The sequence below is a fragment of the Gigantopelta aegis genome, chromosome 15 (assembly GCF_016097555.1).
Source record: "Gigantopelta aegis isolate Gae_Host chromosome 15, Gae_host_genome, whole genome shotgun sequence".
In the NCBI taxonomy this organism is placed as follows: domain Eukaryota; kingdom Metazoa; phylum Mollusca; class Gastropoda; order Neomphalida; family Peltospiridae; genus Gigantopelta; species Gigantopelta aegis.
Window position 1 is genome coordinate 39,496,424 of NC_054713.1, and position 23,132 is coordinate 39,519,555.

Below are 23,132 nucleotides of genomic sequence, written 5' to 3' on the forward strand. Positions count from 1 at the left end.
CAGTGCACCACTACTGATATATCAAAGGCCGTGGTATGTGCTATCCTGTCTGTGGGATAATGCATATAAAAGATCCCTTGCTACTAATGGAAACATGTAGCGGGTTTCCTCTCTAAGACTGTATGTCGCAATTACCGAATGTTTGACATCCAATAGCCGATGATTAATAAATCAATGTGGTCTTGTGGAGCAGATAATCTTTTCAACATGTAATTTCATCATTCTACTCACAATATTAGAACTTTAAGATGAAGGAAGGAAATGTTTTATTTAACGACGCATTCAACACATTTTATTTACGGTTATATGGTGTCAAACATATGGTTAAGGACTACACAGATATTGAGGGAGGAAACCCGCTGTCGCCACTTCATGGGCTACTCTTTTCGATTAGCAGCAAGGGATATTTTACATGCACCATCCTATAGACAGGATAGCACATGCCACGGCCTTTGATGTACCAGTCGTGGTGCACTGGATTGAGCACGAAATAGCCTAATAGGCCCACCGATGGGGATCAATCCCAAACCGACCGCGCATCAAGAGAGCGCTTTACCACTGGGTTACGTCTCGCCCCTCACTGTATCAGAGACTATCCAATAAATATAAGTGGCAGTGTAATCTGACTCGGAAATGTCATCACGGGGAGACGCAAAGGTAGGCCTACTTACTGTGTACCAGACATACACCACCGTAAAGGCGACGGCACACGATACGAGTGTCTCGTACGACAATAGCTGCGAGGACAGCCGAATGACAAGACACTGAGATTTCATCGATTGTTATACAATCGATTATTTCTCGTGGCTATTCTCGTACGCTGTTTTGTTTTCTTTAACGATACCACTAGAGCACATTGATTTATTAGGCATCGGCTATTGGATGCCATACAGTTGGTAATTTTGATATATAGTCTCAGAGAGAAAACCCGCTGTATTTTTTCATTAGTAACATGGGATCTTTTATATGCACCATCCCTCAGACGGGATAGCACATACCACGGCCTTTGATATACCAGTCGAGGTGCACTGGCTGGAACGAGAAATAGCCCAATGAGCCCACCGACGGGGATCGATCACAAACCGACCACGCATCAACCCGCTGCATTTTTTTTCTAATGCAGCAAGGGATCTTTTATATGCACTTTCTCAGAGACATGAAAGCACATACTACGGCATTTGATGAGTTGTGGTGCACTGGTTGGAACGAGAAAACCCCCAAATCAGTTGAGTGATTCGATAAAGACTCGGGCATGACATCTTTTGACATTCAATATTGAATCTATCACTATTTATATGACTTTCGACTTAATGTTTTTTTTAAATTATTTATTTATTTATTTATTATTATTGTTTTTTTTACCACAAATGAACAATATCCATATGATATCGGGTGTCAAATATTATTATCGTAATGTAAATGGTTTCCAAGTTATTAATGATCTTTTCTTTTTTTGAGGAGGGAGAGGGACAAGGCATAACAATACCTTAAAAAATATTATGCTATAACCTATTTATAACACACACACACACACACACACACACACACACACACATATATATATACACACACACACATATATACACACACATACATACATAATATTTAATTTGTTAAATATTTGTTAATTGCACATTTTTTTATAATTATAATGATACATATACATATACACACATATACATATACATGTATATATACTACTATATATATAGACACATACCTGTCGTATTCTCTGAGCTGGCTCGATGTGCCGGTCAAGGTAATCGGACTAAGGGTGATACATAGAGCAGTGCGGTCAGCTTATAAAGCTTTTTTCTCGCTCTCATTGCCGCTTGGTTGTGCCGTACACAAAATAAACCATTGTGCGCCTTGGATACACTTGAACGATGGCTTTGGACCCACGGGTAGAAAAAAGAAGCCTATCCAATTAATCACAACTAATAAAGCGAAATTTATTTCACCTTGACATGTGGCTCACAATAATATTTTGTTTTATTGTGTGCGCGTGATTGACATTTTGAAAAACAAATTTATATTCGATTTTTGTTCGTCGTTTTGTTCTTCATTTTCTAGAGCAAGAGATTTGTCGTTAATGGTCGATAGACAGACAGATATACAGGCAGACACGCACGCACGCACGCACGCACATACGCACGCAAACGAACGCGCGCGCACACACACACACACACACACACACACACACGTACACGCCCTCGCGCAAATATGCCTCTACCCAACTGATTTGAAGCCTCTGAACTTCGGCACAAAATATATTTGTTCGAAATCCGTATGCGGATACGGGTACGTATGCGTAATTCACAAGGCACAGATTTATCAGAGAGGAACACGCGTACGAAAAACGCGTAAATAGACGTAGCCCAGTGGTAGAGCGCTTGCCTGATGCGCGATCGGTCTAGCCTCTGCCATTAGTAACACTTTATACCAACACTACTAGACTTTTTAGTCTGTTTTTGCTAGTGGTCTATAATATTACCAAGTTTTCATCACAGATGTCTAATTTTTCTAAAGCTTTTTGGAGTAAATTGTAAACAGTGATGCACTAAAAATTGTGCGTTTTTTGTGTGTGTTTTTTTACGTATTTTGTAAAACATTATATATAAATATATATAACAAAATGTGGAAAATATTATATAATTAATGTTTTTGAGTATACATTATTTACATTTTCTTCAATTATCAATTATAGAAATGCAATATTAGGCATGGCGGAAGCAAGTAGACATGGGGGTGTGGGGTGGCGGTGGGAGCTGACTGATCGAGTGTGCAAAGCAAAGTTTCTAGGGAGTTATGGGGTATGCTCCACCATAAAAGTTTGAAAACTAGATGTTCTGAAATGCAATTTCCTGCATTCTATAAGTAAATTTCATCTCTGCCTTCCAACCCCCCCCCCCCCTCCACCCCACCTCCTCTGCTCCGCCGTGTCTAAATATGTTTCATGTTGTCCAGGTGTTTTTGCACTAGATCACAGTCTGTTAGCTGATACTCAAACCGCATACGGACGGAATTTAAAGCGACAGACTCCACTTTTTAAACACTACCGCGTATTCACTATTAGAGCCGTTTTTGATAATTGAAATCAGACATTACTAAGATTTTATTGGTTAGATTATTAATTTCCATACATCCGAAGTGTTGCTGGTCATCCTGGTGTTTCCAATACCACAAAATGCATTTTTCATATATTTAATTTTAAAAAACGCGCGTACCTCCGAGAAGTAACGGTAATAGACGCGAGATCTAGTCTATTTTAAAGAGTATTTCCCCGTTTCAACGTTACAAACTCTTGTTTCAATCTATTGTAACTTTATTCAGATGTGTTACAGATTTGTGGATTAACCATTTTCACGGGTTGAAACCAGGTGCGGCGACTTTAAAATATTGTTCAAACTAAAATGCATTTTTCTGTGAAAAACACTAGGGCCAATGATTTTAAACTGTAGTGGATTAAAACGTTAAAGTTCGTTCAGTTTAACGACACCGCTAGAGCACATTGATTAATCATCGGTTACAGTGAACAGAACATAACTTTATATGCACCCACGTCACTATACATAGAAGTGTTTTGATTAGCAAACATTACTTAGATTAACAAACATTACTTAGATTAACGGACATTACGACCTTTGATGTGTCAATCGCATCAATCACAAATTTATGAAATCTTTTGAAATGGGTGAAGTTCAGCCAGACAGAGAATAGTTAAAGTTAAAGTTTGTTTTGTTTAACGACACCACTAGAGCACATTGTTATTAATCATCGGCTATTGGATGTAAAACATTTGGTAATTTTGACGTTTAGTCTTAGAAAGGAAACCCGCTACATTTTTTTTATTAGTAGCAAGGGATCTTTTATATGCACCATCCTACAGCCTTTAATATACCAGTCGTGGTGCACTGGCTGAAACGATAGCTCAGTGAGCGGGATCCTGCCCCCCCCACCCTCCCCCCTCCCACCGATCTGCCTCTGTAGATGCCTAATTCACTTATATTTTGAAACCTTGCGATATCGAAGTGCAATGGAACAAGATTTGCAAAAAGGGCGATGCAATGTTGCTTAAGAGAGTTTTGAAAAATATGAAAAATGAAATGTTTTGGTACTACAAACACCAGGATGACCAGAAACATCTAAAGACTAAAACATAAGTAACGTTTGACTGCAGTGATCATAAACGGCTCTAACAGTGAAAACTATGCGCAGTGTTTAACAACTAGGGTCTGTCCCTGATACATATATATTCAGTACGTCACGAGGACATGGATTAACGATAACTTTCACAGTGAACAGCTCAGTGCTGAGGTGTTAAGAGCAGTGATGGGAATCGGTGGAGATTTCGTCATCGATCTTCGGCTATAATCGGTCGGCACCAACCGATCAACTTTCGATTGCACAATCGGTTAGTTTACCATCACCATAAGAAGGCTTTGAATTATAATGACCATGTACCTATAATTGTCCTATGCACCTGTAAATGACTAATATATTTACCTTTATTAACTATTTAATATCTATGTTCTTTATGTACTCATGACAACTAACCTAAACCCAAGCATATTTACATCAATAATTCTATCATCTACATTCGAGGAACAGTTACAGTTAACATTTCCCCACACAATCGATTATTGATTTTCATAATCGATCATCACATCGTAAGAGCCAGTCCGATCAACCTTCGATTACAATCGATCACTGGAACACTATCGACTTCTAATCTTTCTCACTAATCAGCGGTAAAGCGCTCGCCAGATCCGCGGTCGGTCTAGAATCGATCCCCGTCAGTGGGCCCATTGGTCTATTTTTCGTCGCAGCCAGTGAACCACGACTGTGATATCAAAGGCCGTGGTATGTGCTGTCCTGTCTGTGAGATGGTGCATATAAAATATCCCTTGCTACTAATGAATTAATGAAGGAAGGAAATGGTTTATTTAACGAGAGAGAGAGAGAGAGAGAGAGAGAGAGAGAGAGAGAGAGAGAGAGAGAGAGAGAGAGAGAGAGAGAGAGAGAGAGAGAGAGAGAGAGACAGACAGACAGACAGACAGACAGACAGACAGAGACAGAGGCAGATAGACAGAGAGAGAGAGAGAGAGAGAGAGAGAGAGAGAGAGAGAGAGAGAGAGAGAGAGAGAGAGAGAGAGAGAGAGAGGCAGACAGACAGGCAGACAGACAGTTATATTTAGATTTCTTATTTGTGTGGACATAATGCATTTAAACCCCATGACAAACTACGCCCTCCTTCCCCCGCCCCCTTTCAAACAACACTAATCACGACCTTGAGATAAGTTCATAAATAAACAGTGAACAATATTTACTACTTAGTGCGTTCTATCAGGTTCGAATACGTCCATACGAATGGGAACAGGTATAGAATTAAAAGCAATTTTGAAGCACAGTCGAAGAGAAGGACGCGTTCGGGCGTGAGGGGACAACAGATCAACGATCTCCAGCGCTCAAACAGACCTTAGGTTTACTGACATCAATATAATGCCATAGTAACATGTGACAGAAGTCTTACCAGTTCTTTACAATATATACGCATGCAAATGAGGCGAATGGATTCTAATGTCTATTTGATATATATGTGCTTTTTTTAGGTTATCGTGTATTATTGGATGCCGCAGATTAATTTTGGGGGTATGCACCAACTGACATTATTTATTTATGAATTTATTAATATTTGCTATGCTTATTGTGTCTGCATGACAAGTTAATTTGAAACTAGATTGTATTAAATGGGTGAACTTGAAAACAACTGTTAGTACAGCCACGATTTTTAGAATAATACTTGTACTTTTAATAAACAGAGTATTGTTCAATGAAAAACAAAATAATATTTACCCTCCGCAATGAATAGTCCGTCCTGCGTTTCTGCATTGTAGGATGTTTCCAACTAAAGTTAATTAAAATATATTTTCTTGTTTAGAATATCAGTGTCGGTATATTCAATGCGTTTCTAGTCGTCTTAATATTTGTAAGTAGCCTAAACTGGATTTGGACTCTAAATACTTTTGTACGTACAAAACAAATATTAATTAAGAAACAAAATGAATTTTAACCTAGTACAAACACTAGGACGATCAGAGACACATTTAATGTATAATCACCGACACTTTATGTAGATAAATTTATTTAATATGTAATTACAGCCGTCAAAAAGTCTTTGTTAGGGCTCCCCTGCGCGTGCTGTAACCTCACCGGGGTGTAACATTCTCTTTGAGAATGGCCAATACAGCACACATCTCCTTGTTTTCTTCGGGATACAACTGAAATTTTGAGTAAAAGTCAGTATCTATCTGTGATATTTGTATTTTTGCACAGTTCTTTACACTGTTTTTATTTAAATCTTGAATTTTTATATTGATGTTGATCATCACTTTATTTGTTTGCATTACCATAGTTTGACACCCAATAGCCGATGGGGTGTCGTTAAACATTCATTCATTCATTCTGTTAAGGCTCATATTGAATGACAGCGGCGCGTGCGTGCGGTCCAACTGTTGCATCTGCGACTTACGTTTTAGTAATACGATTATTTCATCGCGGCTGGCCGCTTGTGTTTTGCAGTCGCGTGCATCGTACACATCCAGAAGCGGGACGTAGCCCAGTGGTACAGCGTTCGCTCGATGCGTTGTCGGTGTGGGATCGATCCCCGTCGGTGGACCCATTGCGCTATTTCTCGTTCCAGCCAGTGCACCACGACTGGTATATCAAATACCGTAGTATGTACTACCCTGTCTGTGGGATGTTGTATATAAAAGATCCCTTGCTGCTAATCGGAAAGAGTAGTCCATGAAGTGGCGACAGCGGGTTTCCTCTCTAAATATTTGTGTGGTCCTTAACGATATGCCTGACGCCATATAACCGTAAATAAAATGTGCTGAGTGCGTAGTTAAATAAAACATGTCTTCGTACACATCCAGTCTAGACGCTCTTATTATAAACGAATATATTTTGTTAACTCAGAATAGTCCCTTTAAGTGGTAAAGCGCTCGTCTGATGTGCAATTGGTCTAGGATCGATCCCCGTCGGTGTGCCGGCCCATTGTGCTATTTCTCGTTCCAGCCATTGCACCACAACTGGTATATCAAAGCCGGTGATATGTGTTATTGTGTGTGTGGGATGGTGCATATAAAATATCACTTAATTCTTTTCGGCAGCACTAGCATATGTGGCGGCAGCGGGTTTCCTCGCACCTCCCCCTTCTCTCTCCCTCCCCCTTCACCTCTCTCTCTCTCTCTCTCTCTCTCTCTCTCTCTCTCTCTCTCTCTCTCTCTCTCTCCCCTCTCTCTCTCCTCTCTCCCTCCTCCTCTCTCTCTCTCTCTCTCTCCTCCCCTCCCCCCTCTCTCTCTCTCCCTCCCCTCCCCCTCCTCTCTCCTCTCCTCCCCCTCCCTCCCTCTCTCTCTCTCTCTCTCCCTCTCTCTCTCTCCTCTCCTCCCTCCCTCTCTCTCTCTCTCTCTCTCTCTCTCTCTCTCTCTCTCTCTCTCTCTCTCTCTCTCTCTCTCTCTTATTCTCTCCTATTCACTCTCTCCCCTCTTAAGATCTCTCTCCCTCTATTTGCCCCCATCTGTCTTATTATGTCTGTCTGTCTGTCTTTCTAATTCGGGACAAGATCTAGCTCAGTCGGTAGAGCGTTCTCCTGAGGTGCCTTAATGGTCGTAGGACCGAATCCCAAAGGTGGACCTATTCTTTGATCAATTCTTTTGCCGTTCCAACCAGTGTCCTACGACTGTTATACGAAAGGCCGTGGTATGTGTTATCCTGTCTGTGAGATGGAGCATACAAAAGATCCCTTGCTACTAATGGGGAAAATGTAGTGGGTTTCCTCTCTAAGACTATGTTAAACTTTCCAAATGTTTGACATCCAATAGTCGATGATTAATAAATCAATGTGCTCAAGCGGCGTCGTTAAACAAAAACAAACACACTTTTTTTTAACTCTTTCGGGACGAGATCTAGCTCAGTCGGTAGAGCGTTCTCCTGAGGTGCTTTAATAGTCGTAGGATCGAATCCTATAGGTGGACCGATTCTCTGGTTAATAAGCGTTTTCCGTTCCAACGACAAGTATATCATAGGCCGTGATATGCATTGTCCTGTGTCAGAAAGTGCATATAAAAGATCCCTTGCTTCTATTGGAAAAATTCCTGTCCTGGACAGGCGTGCGCTACAACAGCTTGCTCTGAATGTGCACGTTAATTCTCTTGAATTGAAATGAATTGGGAAAATGTAGAGTAGTTCCTCTAAGACTAAATATATAAGAATGACAAAATGTAGAGCAGTTCCTCTAAGACTAAATATATAAGAATGACAAAATGTAGAGCAGTTCCTCTAAGACTAAATATATAAGAATGACAAAATGTAGAGCAGTTCCTCTAAGACTAAATATATAAAAATTACAAAATGTAGAGCAGTTCCTCTAAGACTAAATATATAAGAATTACAAAATGTGTGACATCCAATAACCGATGATTGACAAACTTTCAATAAATTCTAACTCGAATCTATATTCAAATATATTTGAATATATTTAAACGGCCACGATTTATTAAAGTATATGAAACTGAGTGTTGCAAAGTAAAATTTGTTTTATTTAACGACGCCACTAGAGCACATTGATTTTTTATCTTATCATCGGCTATTGGACGTCAAACATATGGTCATTCTGACGCTGTTTTTTTTTAGAGGAAACCCGCTGTCGCCACATACGCAGCAAGGGATCTTTTATTTGCACTTCCCACAGGCAGGATAGCACAAACCATGGCTTCTTTTGAACCAGTTATGGATCACTGGTCGGTGCAAGTAATTTACACCTACCCATTGAGCCTTGCAGAGCACTCACTCAGGGGTTGGAGTCGGTATCTGGATTAAAAATCCCATGCCTCGACTGGGATCCGAACCCAGTACCTACCAGCCTGTCTACCGATGGCCTAACCACGACGCCACCGAGGCCGGTCTCTGAGTGTTGAAGACAAACTGCACTTTCTGTTGAAAATGTAACGTAAGAACAGACGTATGTGTATACTATTCCGTGTATTAAACTAAGTCAACTAAACACAATACTAATATTTATTGAAATGAAAAGAAAAGAAGTTTTGTTTAACGACACAACTAAAGCACATTCCTTTATTAATGATCGGCTATTGGACGTCAGACACTTGGTCATTCTGATAAATACTCTTCAGAGGAAACCCGCTACATTTTTCCATTAGCAGCAAAGAATCATTTATATGCACTTTCCCACAGACAGAATAGTATATACCACGGCCTTTGATATACCAGTCGCGGGGTACTGTCTGCGATTTGAAAACAAAAAAAATCTGAGAATGGGTCCACTGAGGTGGTTTGATCCTACAACGCGACAATATCTGGTGAGCGCTCAACCGACTGATCCCTTATTGAAATGTATGACAGTAAAAACGTTGGATTGTTTTAGGCGTTTTGTCGTGTTTCATTTTCGTTATTTCTTGGCCCTAAGCACATTAAATCAATTATATGCCAATACCAGTATTTAAGATTTGACGCGAGCAATTTCTCCTTCTTGAATTTGCTCGCGCAAAACTTATTTCCACGTGGGCGAAAAACTGCTCGCCTCGTCACACGCCCATTTCGTTAATATAATTATTTACTCAAAATTACTGTGAATTATTACACTGGGAGCAATTGCTCTCGTGTATATTTTCAGGAGATCAGTTTCTTGATCACCATCGATTTTCAAACCATAAGCACTGCAATACTGTTAGCCTAAATTACAAGTGTCCAAAGCGCAGGCCTAATCCTTTTTGCTGCTCCTTCCCTCCCTGCTAAAAACGTACGCCATTAAAACACCATGTAAAAAACATTAAAAAATTAAAGTTTTTTTTTTAACGACATCACTAGAGCACATTGATATATTAATAATCGGCTATTGGATATAAAACATTTGGTAATTTTGACATAAAGTCTTATAGAGAAAACCCGCTATATTTTTCCATTAGTAACCAGGGATCTTTTACATGCACAACGCCACATACAAGAGAAATAGTCCAATGGGGCCACTGACGGGGATCGATGCCAGACCGACCGCGCATGTGTGTGTGTGTGTGTGTGTGTGTGTGTGTGTGTGAGAGTGTAGCTTGGTGAGTTTCACAAGAGTTTTAATTATAGTATATTTAAATAAACATCACCGATATTTTTTATTAGAGGAGAACAACATGTTTTCGTCCAAATCTTATTTCTGTTTCGCCCAAACATATAACGCGACCCAATTCTTGCTACAGTAGGTCTGTAAGAAGGTTCACGCACTGCAATTATATTATTGTTTACTAAACACGACTAAAGGTACATGGACTATTTTTATCGTTTTGTCCCGCAGTCGCTATACGGTTTGTCAAGATTTGATGACTAGACACATTCTATATTTTCGGTCACTAATCTCAAAGCCTTTTAGGACGGCAATGAAATGTTGTATTGTTCAAAGTTACCAACTATTTTATTTCCAGTTGTGACGGTACATGCTCTTAATCTCTTTTCGCCTGTGGCGATATTAATTGTTTTAGAAGGCCGTGTGCAGTTCCAAATGCACTTAGCTAGGTGGGCAACTTGTTACGTAATACTTCTGCGCGATGGTCGTCTAATACACACCCAGCCCAGGTGCGGAGCCATGTGGCCAGTAGTTACGTAATACCTCCGCGAGTGCGGTTTTTACAACCGTGATTGGCGACAGCCAGACTGACGATCAGAGAGAAATATACCGAATCTGGGAGAGGTGGAATATCAGATGATAGGGGGAGGACCGCCTTGTACCCCCAGGCGATTTCTAATTTTATAATAAATAGCTAGTTTTTTTTAGATATCGGGGAGAACGAAATAGGAAGGCGTCCAGGGGGAACGTTAGTCCTTTTGGACTTTGGTAAATATCATTTCTGCTCTGTTGTATAACCTTGATGTGATTGATGTGACTTTTAAATATTTTAATACTGTATTATACCAATATTCTTTAGACAGTGTCTTCGGTCATCTGACGAAGTAAATCGTAGACTTTTTGTTCTAACATTATACGAGTATTTGGTAATATAAAGCTTAGCCAGTCATCCTAGAAGACCTAGGTAAACTGTAGGTTATTGTCTTTATTGTGATAGGTACCAGTATTAATTCTGTGTTACAAGGTTACTGAATGAGTAGTTAGGGTTAATTAAAAATTAACCAGTTAGGAATAGTGTTGTAATTCCTTTATTAATTAAGTTCCCCTAGAAGCGTTTCTCAATTATCACACGTGTGGGTGTTGTGTCACGGTGAAGTGATTCGCATATTGTGTAAACTAGACACCTAGAGATTAACTAATTAAGTGATCAGTCTGGGTTGTTATTATTGTTGTTATTAATTAACTACTACGGCTGTACGTTTGTCAGCGTAGGTTAATACAGATTCCAAAGTGTATTGTGTTTTTGTTGTGTTTTCTAGTGAACTAAACGTGCTATAATAATATATACTTTATATAAGATCGTATCTCTGATCATACCTAGACGAGCCATAACGCGGGTATATACTGCCTGTTACAGAGAGATCTAATAGATATACAGTTATGAGAGATATTTGGATAATCGTGTTTTATTCAGTTACGGGTATTATAGAATCCCCGTGACAGGAGTAGAAAATTGGGGCGCTCGTCCCGGATCTGAAACGGGACATGCATATTTAAAAAAGTATTGTTTGTAAATGGGGGCTTTATAAATTAATTTTACAAATTAACTAGAAGTAGCAACGTTGTTCACTAGAAAATTAATTAATATTAAGTGCGTCATATCTAAACATGGATAAGAATTTGCTGGATAGGCCTACGCTCAGTGTAGTGGAGATTAAGCGAGCACGTAAGGCCGAGTTAGTTGAAATCGCGGGTGAGCGAGAAATTGATTTAACATCAGCTAAAACCTTAGGTGATATAAAGACAATTATTATCCAGGAAGTTTTTGGTGATAGGCCTGTTATGGAAGACAGTGAGATTGTTCCAGAGATAGAGATAAGTGAGTTAAGTGTGGAACAACAATTAGCTTTTAAAAAACTTGAGTACGACAGAGAAGAACGTGCATTAGATAGAGAGAGAGAGAGAGAAAGAGAAGAGAGGGATAGAGAGAAAGAAGATAGAGATAGAGAGAAAGAAGATAGAGATAGAGAAGATAGAGATAGGGATAGAGAAGATAGAGAGAGGGATAGAGAGAGAGAGAGAGAGAGAGAGAGAGAGAGAGAGAGAGAGAGAGAGAGAGAGAGAGAGAGAAAGAGAAGAGAGGGATAGAGAAGATAGACATAGGGATAGAGAATTCCAGTTAGAAAAATTAAAAGTGGAACATGAGTTAAAGTTGAATACTGAAGAAGTCAGACGAGAAGCCGGAAATGGGTTTAACATGTCGGAGGCTTATAGATCAGTGCCGGTATTTGATGACCAGGAGGTAGATATGTTCTTCCAACGTTTTGAACGGGCCGCTAAGCAGCTAAATTGGCCGCAGTCAAACTGGACATTGTTAGCCGTGTCTAAATTTAAGGGGAAGGCGAGTGTAGCTTATAATTCAATGAGTGATGAGCGAGCAAGTCAGTACGACCTAGTTAAGGCTGCAGTGTTGAGGGCTTATGAATTACGACCTGAGGATTATCGTTTATGGTATAGCGAGTTGAGAAAAACGCAGGGTCAGTCTTATAGTGAGTTTGTGGCTAAGAAGGCAGGGATGTTTGATAAATGGGTGGTGTCTCATCAGGTAGAGTCATATACCGAGTTACGGGAGTTGTTGATCTTACAGGACATTAAAAATGGATTACCAGTTAGCTTACGTATTCATTTAGAGGATCGTGAAGTCAAAAAGATAGAGGAGGCAGGCATAGTGGCAGATGAGTACGTGTTAATACACAAAGCTCAGGCAGTACAGGGTAGCTCTATACAACAGGGTGATAAGAAGACATTTCAGCCAGGGTTTTCCCGGGAAAGTAACTATCGGGGAGAGTCTTCTAGTTGGTCAGCTAGTCAGGCAAGGAATGCACCTGGTGGGCAAAGTAAGGATAAACCTGCATTATCAGCCAATGCACGAACTTTTCGTCCACATTGCAGTTACTGTAAAAAGGATAACCATCTTGTCGGGGACTGTTTTAAAAGGAAACGCGATAATGCGCACGTGGTCGGTTTAGTGAGGTCAGCCCCGTTAGCGAGAGAGTTAATGGTTAGTCCCATGGCAGAGAAAGTAAACCCGTATGTGTCCACTGGTATTATTTGTGATGTGAAACAAGAGTTGTGTCCTAAGGCAATATCAATCTATAGAGATACCGGGTGTAGTCAGAGTCTGATAACGCAAAAGTGTTTAGCTGGTATTGAAAATTCAGATACAGGACGTAGTTTGGCTTTAAGCTCAGTTACTGGAGAAAAAATGGTTGTCAGGTTACATAAGGTTTTCTTGTGTTCGAAGTTTGTGACGGGACCAGTCATTATGGGTGTTGTGAAGGACTTGCCTGTTGAAAACATAGGAGTTTTGTTGGGTAATGATTTGACTAGTCAGTGTATATACTGCCTGTTACAAAGAGATCTAATAGATATACAGTTAGGAGAGATATTTGGATAATTATGTTTTATTCAGTTACGGGTATTATAGAATCCCCGTGACACCAGTTGATTGTTTTTAAAAACCGTTTTGAAGACAATTTTTATTTTGAAAATAAGTGATTTTGTTTTGTTGTATAGATATTGTAGGTGCGAAGGCTGGATGCCTGGGTGTACTACTCTGGAAAACGGTAAAGTTGTGAAATAAAACGATTCATCCACCTTTCTCGTACGCTTATGAATACAATAGTATCATTGCTACATAGGAAAAGTGTTTGACACGATCTGAAAAACAAAGCTAATAAACCTTGAACGATGGAACACAAACGCTTTATTGCTACATGGGTAAAGTGTTTGACGTGGTCTCTGTATTTGAAACGCTCCCATGACGAACGCCCATGGGAACATCACTAGAAGTGTTATCTTCTAACATTCAAACGAAGTACCTTTTGACTGTGCATAATAAAACCTCTTGAGTATATAATAAAGGAACCATTCTGAGTTTGTAGCCATATTATCAAGTTGTCGGCTAGTTTAATATCTTATAAATAAACCTTATATGTTTCTTAGGCTACATATTCTTGCTTCAAATATAAATATCCGTATATGCAATACAGTTACATTTCTGGCCATTCTCGGGTTGGAAGCAACCGAGAGGCCGGGGCGGGGGACTACCCCAACTACTTTATATAAATCTGGTTTAACACACACACACACACACACACACACACACACACACACACACACACACGCGACTGTGTCCCTCCACTACAGATTGTGCCCCCCACCCCCAATATCGTTCCTACGGGCCTGATTCTAATATTTTATAGTAGCTCAAATTCCATACGTAACATTTCATTTTTCTTCAAAATACTGAAATGTTTTTTAAGTAATTGGCTAAAACGAATTCTTGAAAAAAATCCAGAATGTAATTATTCGTATGATGCTTTATAAATATTTAAATCACGTTAAATACGATAAATATCTGCATACATACATACACGAGCGCGCGCGCGCACGCACACACACACACACACACACACACACACACACACACACACACACACTATCATTTCAACCCATATCCGATATTTATTGTATACGAATCAGAACCGATGGCGTTAATAACAACAACAACAAAAAATTCGTGATAAGCAATAATACACAAACGCCTCCAATAAGTATTTGTTGGATATTTACAGAAGGTTTGGGTTCCTATTGATACAATAATTAATAATAGAGCTAATTCACGCTCCTATTGTGTGGCCTCCCATTGTCAATGCCCCCCCCCCCCCCCCCAATTTGTAGACAGTGCTATTTTTACGAGATCTCGCGTCAGTTTACGACTAGCGTCCACCAGTTGCCCCGTTATGCGCACATGCGCAGTGGAATGTGAAAGAGGTATATTGTGAAGAAACCAAATTCTATTGAAGTGTATTTTGAGTCCATCTCTATTTTGACTAATAGTTTAGCCCGAGTAAGGCTACTGTGTTTTTCAAAAGCTGACTTGACATTTGGACAGTTATAATCGCTTTGTATAGAAATCAAAATATTTTAGAAAGAAAAAAATTCTAGTTGAAATTTCAAAGATTCTACCGCATTTCTGTTCCCAAATGCAACTTTTTTGTTTTGATTGAAAACCTATTTTATTGCATAAACAACAAAAGAATTGGACACAGTTTTACCAACTTTTTTGTTAGCTTCATATGATTACACTCCACCAAAATGTTGCACTCTGGCAATGTTCGCATTGACGTGGAGGGTCCTTCTTTAAAAATAAATGACTGATTCAGATACGTATGGCCGATGCGAGCACAACACAATACTTCTTCATCCATCTTGCACCGGCTGTAGAAGGACTGCCGCTCTCCCAGGACTGGCTTGACAGAATGCGAACTCGCCGTTCAAATCATCTTGCCATGCAGAGCCGGTTTAAGGATCCGCTGGGACTATAGCACAAATAACAGCGGGACCCCCTGCCCAGAATATATATTTTGCAACCCCTGGATACTAGAATAAACCGGCTCTGTTGCCTAGTTAAAAAGATATATTGGTTAATCTATTTAAAATCATTGTACACCAACAATACCGGCTTGGCAGCAGAATATACCTTTTCGTTGACAATAATGCCAACGTAGCTCGGTACCCAACAAAATATAGCATCTTTATTGGTAACCCGAGTCATAAGCGTACGGGCCTGAGCGACAGCGATCTGCATTAACAACGCCATCTGCAGTAATTACATTTAGCGTTGCAGTTGCTGGCGCTATCTGTTATAGGGTTCGACATCTGTAGTAGCTGTAAAAGAGACTTCGAACCGTCATCTGTTATGTTTTCCGCTATTTGTTGTACAAGTGTTTTTGGGGCACCAAGCCGCCAGGTGTTGTAAATAATCACATAATTGCGGAATGTAAGGTACCTAGAATACTATTACGTAACAGGCTTTAACTGCTCTGCGGGGAAATGTAAGATCGCTACACTAACAGCTGAGGTATGTGCCCAGGTTAGCGTATCTCAAACTTAAGTGGACATAAGCACGAAAACAGCGTTCAAACAGCAACACAATTTTTATAAGAACGCTGACAAGGGGTCCAACCTAAACCGTATGACACGTGCTTGAACTTCGTATACCACTACCAAAATGGCGGATAAAGCTCGCTTCGACACACGACGGTGAGTACATTTTGTCTTACAGCTACATACTAAATGCCTTTCTGATTAAAATAATATTGCGATACGGCTCTAGAATGAATACTCTATCCATCTGTTTACTTAATTTCTGATTTTGTTCAACCACAAAAAAGCTATTGAAGAAAAACCTCATTATTTTGACGGCCAAAACAAACATGATCAAAGTTTTTTGTGTTATTTTAAGGGAACGTGTTATATTTATATACTTAAAAAGTGTCATGATGAAAGTTTGTATACCCTGGAAGCTAAATTAAGCAAATACGTTTTGGAAAGTTATTTTATAATTATCCATCCAAGAATTTTCTTATAGTTTAGGCATATCTTCGTCTGCTCCCCCGGGTTTAGGACACCTAATCGTATGTTCCAAATTTCTTTTTTTCAGAACAGTTTGTGAAGACTGCGACCAACTATACTCTGGAAGGTCTGCTGTCCGCAAACATGTGGTTGTTCATCACGACAGACCAGGCGGGCACCAGTGCACTGACTGTGGACGAGTGTTTTCAACTCGAAGTCATCTCAAAGGACACCGCGTTTCCGGATTCATTGGGATGAATGATCTAGTTTTTATATATTGTTTAATAAATCGACATTATAATGCAATGTAGCGTTAGTTTGTTATTAGTCCCCCCACTGGACATCTAAAACACCAATCCTAGTATATGGATACATGCCGTGTATCTCGAACAGGTCACTGTGACCTTGACTCTTACCGATGTGTTTAGACAAAATTTAATGACAATGTGACGTACATTGTATTGTGTACATAAAGGTTCCACAACGAATGACGGTTGATTATTGTATTTATTTCACTCTCGTTAGTTAAGACATGGGTTATAGTCTTAGGTGACATTTTGAAAATTAACTAACGTTTAATGTAAGATAGTCAAACTTCACGAATTGAGAAACTTATTTCATAAATGAGGGGATTTATATTACATTTCTGTTGCCATTCTACTAAATTTTGTTTTTAATTTCTCAAGATGATCAGAGAAACATTAGGAATTACAAATGTGACGTCACATTAAAAATATTGCATATGTTTCATTACTGCTGCCAGTGGTATCACAGTGTCAGCGATGTAACACGAGCAGTTATAGGATAAATAGACTATGCAGGCTGCCTTTGAATATAAATGTACAAGCAATCAAATCATAAGCAATTATATATAAGCATTTACAGGTCTCGAACAATACATGGGTTGGTTTTTATTTAGAAATAAGGACGCATTTGAATAGTTGAAACTTAGTTTATGTGGACAATTTAATTGCATGTAACATCTGAACACATGAGCATATTGTCCTTGATTCCAAGTCATAATGAAGGGAGTATCTTTCCTTCATCCACCTTGTAGTTGGTACGTGCAGGATGCGGGATGCGGGATGCGGGGACTTTTTGACGTGCCCCTATCCAACTTAGGTTCGGACACGCCCTCCCCGGATTTGGCCTCTGACATAGCCAGTGAGCAACTCCGGGGCGGGAAGGGGTACGTGCAGGTTGAACTCCTTGAGGTGGTCCAGGATATATACCGGTGAGAAAACCTTCTTATGAATCTGATATACTGACCTCCAAAAAACCGTTCCTTGTCCAAAATATGTCCTTGTTGTCGTCAGAATACCTCATGCAGGATGAATTACCGTGACAGTGCCGTTTTAGAGTATCTTTACATAATACATAGGAAATGTTTTTGTTTTTTTGTGTGTGTGTGGAAAAGCCATTTTGAACACTGCTTCTGAAACGTGACATTGTTTCTGTTATATCATCAGTATACATGTCTGCGTCAAGGGACGGTTCATTTAACACTTGAAATGTATGATTATCATCACCGTCATTTACACTCTGAGTTGTGAATGACAACCTCTTCCTAAGTCGCTTTTCTCCTTTCTTTTGTGATATCTGCTGTGGTGGTGTTGGAAATTCCTTGTTGGATGTAGGATATACATCTATAGGTGTTGATATGGAAGATGCTTTCTTAAATGGACTGAGTAATCACAATTTGCAAAGTCTGAGGTACGACGATTACACAGCCTTTTGCCAGAACTGGATCTCCTAGGTGTCAAGACGGGAAACAACTTTCCTCTTTCGTGATTAGTAAATGCCTAACTTAACTGGACTGTTTTTGTATCTCCCCATTACTGAAAAACCCCCACCACACCTTAAGTTGAAATATATAATATTTTAGGGGTACAAATTCAAATATAATTTTTTTAAGTAAACGAAATCTTGGCTTAAATCCGGGGGAACAGACGAAGATGTGCCTAAACTATAAGAAATGTCTTGGATGAACAATTATAAAATGACTTTCCAAAACGTATTTGCTTAATTTAGCTCCCAGGGTGTACAAGCTCTCACCATGACACTTTCTAAGTATATAAATATAATTTGATTCGTTAAAATAACACCAAACATTTTGATCATGTTTGTTTTGACCGTCAAAACAACAAGGTTTTTCTTCAATAGCTTTTTTTCGGTTGAACAAAATCAAAAATTACGTAAACAGATGGATAGAGTATTCATTCTAGAGCCGTATCGCAATATTATTTTAATCAGAAAGGCATTTAGCAAGCAGCCGTAAGACAAAATGTACTCACCGTCGTGTATCGAAGCGAGCTTTATCCGCCGTTTTGGCAATGGTATACGAAGTTCAAGTACATGTCATACGGTTTAGGTTGGACCCCTTGACTGATTTTCCCGCATCTGAATCGGATGAGGATATAATGCATTTTAGTGATGACATTCTATTAAAGCATGGGACTCTGCTTACTAGGATATTTTGCTACTTTTATTACAATGTTAACCTTTATAAATTATACACTTCCAGAAATACAGGACAGCTTATACCACAGTAGTTGAAAAACATGTACTAGTCATGAAGAACCAGCCCGGATAGTTGGCTTACATATACTTACCACTAAACATAGTGGTGCACTCATTCTGGGTTAGATTACGGGTATTGGGAAATAAAATCCATATCTGACAACATGAAACCCGATAGGTACGTTTGACCGACACTTGACGTACACCGGTTATTTTATTTGGTTGATGGTAAACCTTCACCGATTTAATATACATACGCACGATATCTCATTCATTTCGACTTTATTTTCGTGCTTATATCCAATGAAGGTTCACGCACGCTATCATGGGAACATACCAGCACAGTGGTTAGTGTTAGGTTTTTCAGTAAGAGTGCTACTACAGTGGCGGATCCAGAAAATCCATTTGGGGGGGGGGGGGGGGGGGGGGGGGGGGGGGGGGCAATGTCATGAGACCAAAAACATTGTTTCATTTGCATCTTTGAATGGAGGGGTAGGACTTCTAGGTGTGTGACATCGGTCATGCATAAGGCCAGACCTTTTTATTAGTTGTTCCTTGGATTCTCCAATGAATTTTGTTTTAACAATATATAATAAATTATAACTGTCACAAAATTTAGGGGAGGGGGGGGGGGGGGGGGGGTGCGGGCCCGTGGTGCCCCTCTTAGATCAGCGTCTGTACTAAGGTAGCAGGTAGGTGTAGTGGCCTTACATCTACTAAAGTAGACAATGAACGTTTTCACTTATTAATTTTACGTGTTAAAATCGACAAATTCAAATAAATATTATTTCGTTTAGAAAGGGTAAAGTTTTGGGGGGGGGGGGGGGTTGTTTAACGACATGAACAATAAAGCATATTGATTTAATAATCATCCGACCCCATACAACCGTAAATAAAATGTGTTGAGTGCGTCGTTAAATAAAACATATCCTATCCTTCCATCTGCTGTTGGATGTCTAACATTTCGTAATTTTGACATATAATATTAGAGAGGAATCAGGTGTATGTGCAGGGGGAGGGTATTGGAGGTCGAAACCCTTACTTGCCCAAGCTTAAAAAAATTTGAAATGTATTCTTTTGGGGAGCATGGCCCCATATAAACTTCGCTCAACACAGTCTATAACCCCAACCCCGCTGAAATCCCTGCACACGCGCCTTGGAAACCCGCTACATTTTTTGTTTAGCAAGGGATCGTTTATATGTACCACCCCACAGACAGGATATCACATACCATGGTTTTTTTGTATACCCGCCGATGGGGATCGATCCTAGACTGACCGCGCATTTAAAAAAAACACCTTTTTAGGTCTAGGTAATGAATAAAAATAACATATAGTCTTGACGAATGTTACATAAATCGAACACAGTACCCTCTTCCTCTACCCCTAGAGCGTCACGTAATTAGTAACACCGCCTTACATGTAACGCGTATGCCAACAGCTGGCCACTGTAAAAATGTCAAGGCAAATCCCCCACTCACCGACCCCTGGACAGGCGTTGTACCATACCTCTATGGATATAAATATGTTTTGGAGATATGAGACGACCCCTCAATTAAGACAGTTAAATTTGTTCAAAAATTGCGAAATCTCACGTGATCTCTTGTTGGGGAATTCTATACTTGTGATAAGCCAATGAAAACCGAGATCAGTACGAGCCCGTCAAAAATGTCCCACTTTCAAAATACTGGCTTTGTTTTTGACCTGGATAAGCCAGCGTAGTGAAAGCAATGCGGAGTGCGGCGTCATATATGCACGAAACGTAATTGGATTTTCTGTTCTATATGCTTAAATAATAAAAATATTCCAGGGAATGTAGTTTTAAGTCCGATGGTTTAGACCTCTGCGCCACTGAGTTGGTTATGCGCACGATATATAGGCTGGTACTGCTGACGTAATGGTTAAGCTGTTAGTTTTATGGTTTAGACCTCTGCGCCCCTGAGTTGGTTATGCGCACGATATATAGGCTGGTACTGCTGACGTAATGGTTAAGCTGTTAGTTTTATGGTTTAGACCTCTGCGCCACCGAGTTGGTTATGCGCACGATATATAGGCTGGTACTGCTGACGTAATGGTTAAGCTGTTAGTTTTATGGATGGCAGGTACTCGGTTGATGGGGATCACGGGGTTATTTTTTTTACGAAACCAGTACCACGTAATTATTGCACTGGTCCCTAACAAACATGTACATACGCAAAAGCTTATAGAGAAGGGTAACCATTCTGACTTTGTTCTGTATAATTTTACGTAGTACTTATTTAACATATAATATATATATAAAAAAATTCTTCACATCTGATAACCAGTGATTGAACCAACTATTAAACAAACAAAAAAAGAAAAAAAAGAAATTTAAAATTTGTTTTGTTTAACGACACCACTTGAGCACATTGATTTATTAATCATCGGCTATTGGACGTCAAACATTTGGTAATTTTGACATACAGTCTTAGAGACGAAACCCGCTACATGTTTCCATTAGTAGTAAGGGATCTTTTTTATGCACCATCCCACAGACAGGATAGCACATACCACTGTCTTAGAATAACGTTTTGTTTTCTTACTGGATCGCTCTATGGTGTTTTGATACCATTTTTGGTGGCATCCCTTGCGATCTTGCGAACTCGTTTTTCACTTTTCAGTACATGTCTGCCAAAATATACATCACTTGGTAATTGGTTGCCTAATGGTCGTCTTGGACAATCATTTAGAGCTGATTGATATTTATCTAGATTTTCAATCCAGTTAACTCGTGATTTTGCCTTTAACTCATCAAATCTCATCTTTCTGCGAAGAGCCCTATGAAACATTTTAACTTTACCCTGTGACTGCGGATGATATGGGCGTGACCTGATTTGCTTTACTTTGTGTTTAATGCAAAATGCTTCGACTGCACCCTTAAATTCTGTCCCATTATCACTTTGAATGATCTCGGGATACCCAAATACATTATATATTCATTCCAAACTTTTGGCTACACCCAAACTATGTTTTGTTGGCAGAAGTACTAACCAAACAAACCTACTGAAAACAACAATTATTGTTAGACAGTATCTGTACTCCCTCCCCTCAGGGATCGTGGCATTTTTTCTCAATATCCATAAGATCTATCTGGTGTTTTTCATTCACCCTGTTAGCTAAAATGGGTTTAGCAATATTTTTGTCCTTAAATTGTATATTTAACTGTTGGTGCGATGAGTCTTCGTTTAAAATCTTTTGAATATACCTTTCAGATATACCAGATATCTTGTGCCTTAAAGAGCTATAGATCTGTCTAGCGCCAGAGCCTTTCAGTCGAGTGTGCTCTTTCTTAATAACCTTTCTTATTTTTGATTTCAGGACTACAGCCGTGCCATGATAAAATAGAACATTGTCTTTAACAGTTAGATGATTTCGAATAGAATAACTTAATTTCGAATACATGCATTTTTTTCTTTCTTTGATCGTTCAGCAACTGGCACACTGAACTCCCCTCTCACAAGCTATTTAAAGGTTCAGCAACACTTACATAGAGCGTCATCGAAATCGGACATCCTTGTCTAACACCTCCAGTAACAGGAAAGAAAGGCGTTAAATGACCATTAATTTTAACACTACTTTTAATATCATTATATAGTACTTTAATCCAAGAAATAAATTTATTACCAAAATTAAATTTATTCAAAACTTTTACTATAAAACTATGCGATACTCTATCAAACGTCTTCTCTTGATCTATTTTAATCAAAAAACCTTCCCGGTTATTCATATCTACAAATTCAATAACATCTCGGACTGACATAATATCAGCTATATCCCTACCCGGAACACAACACGTTTGTTCAGGAGAAATAATAGATGACGTAACTAATTTTAAACGATTTGCGAGAACTTTGGATATAATTTTATAATCAACATTTAAAAGACTTAATGGCTTAAAGTTTTAAAGATTAGTTTTATCCCTTTTTTTCTTATAAATAAGACTGATAATTCCTTTTTTTCATACTACTTGATAAATGTTTTTCATTTTGAATTGACATAACAACTTTATGAAAGAAAGATTTTAATTTCTCCCAAAA

General features: G+C 39.2%; 1 protein-coding gene across 1 annotated transcript in view; it reads left to right on the forward strand.

The window, feature by feature from the left end:
• The window catches only part of LOC121389817 (proline-rich receptor-like protein kinase PERK2), a 30,772-nt gene extending 8,340 nt beyond the window's left edge, over positions 1-22,432 (forward strand). Inside the window, exons 2-3 of the mRNA XM_041521466.1 lie at positions 17,613-17,789; positions 22,414-22,432. Of these exons, the coding sequence (XP_041377400.1) occupies positions 17,613-17,789; positions 22,414-22,432 (196 nt within the window). The remainder of the gene's footprint in view (positions 1-17,612; positions 17,790-22,413) is intronic.
• Positions 22,433-23,132: the final 700 nt, after the last annotated feature.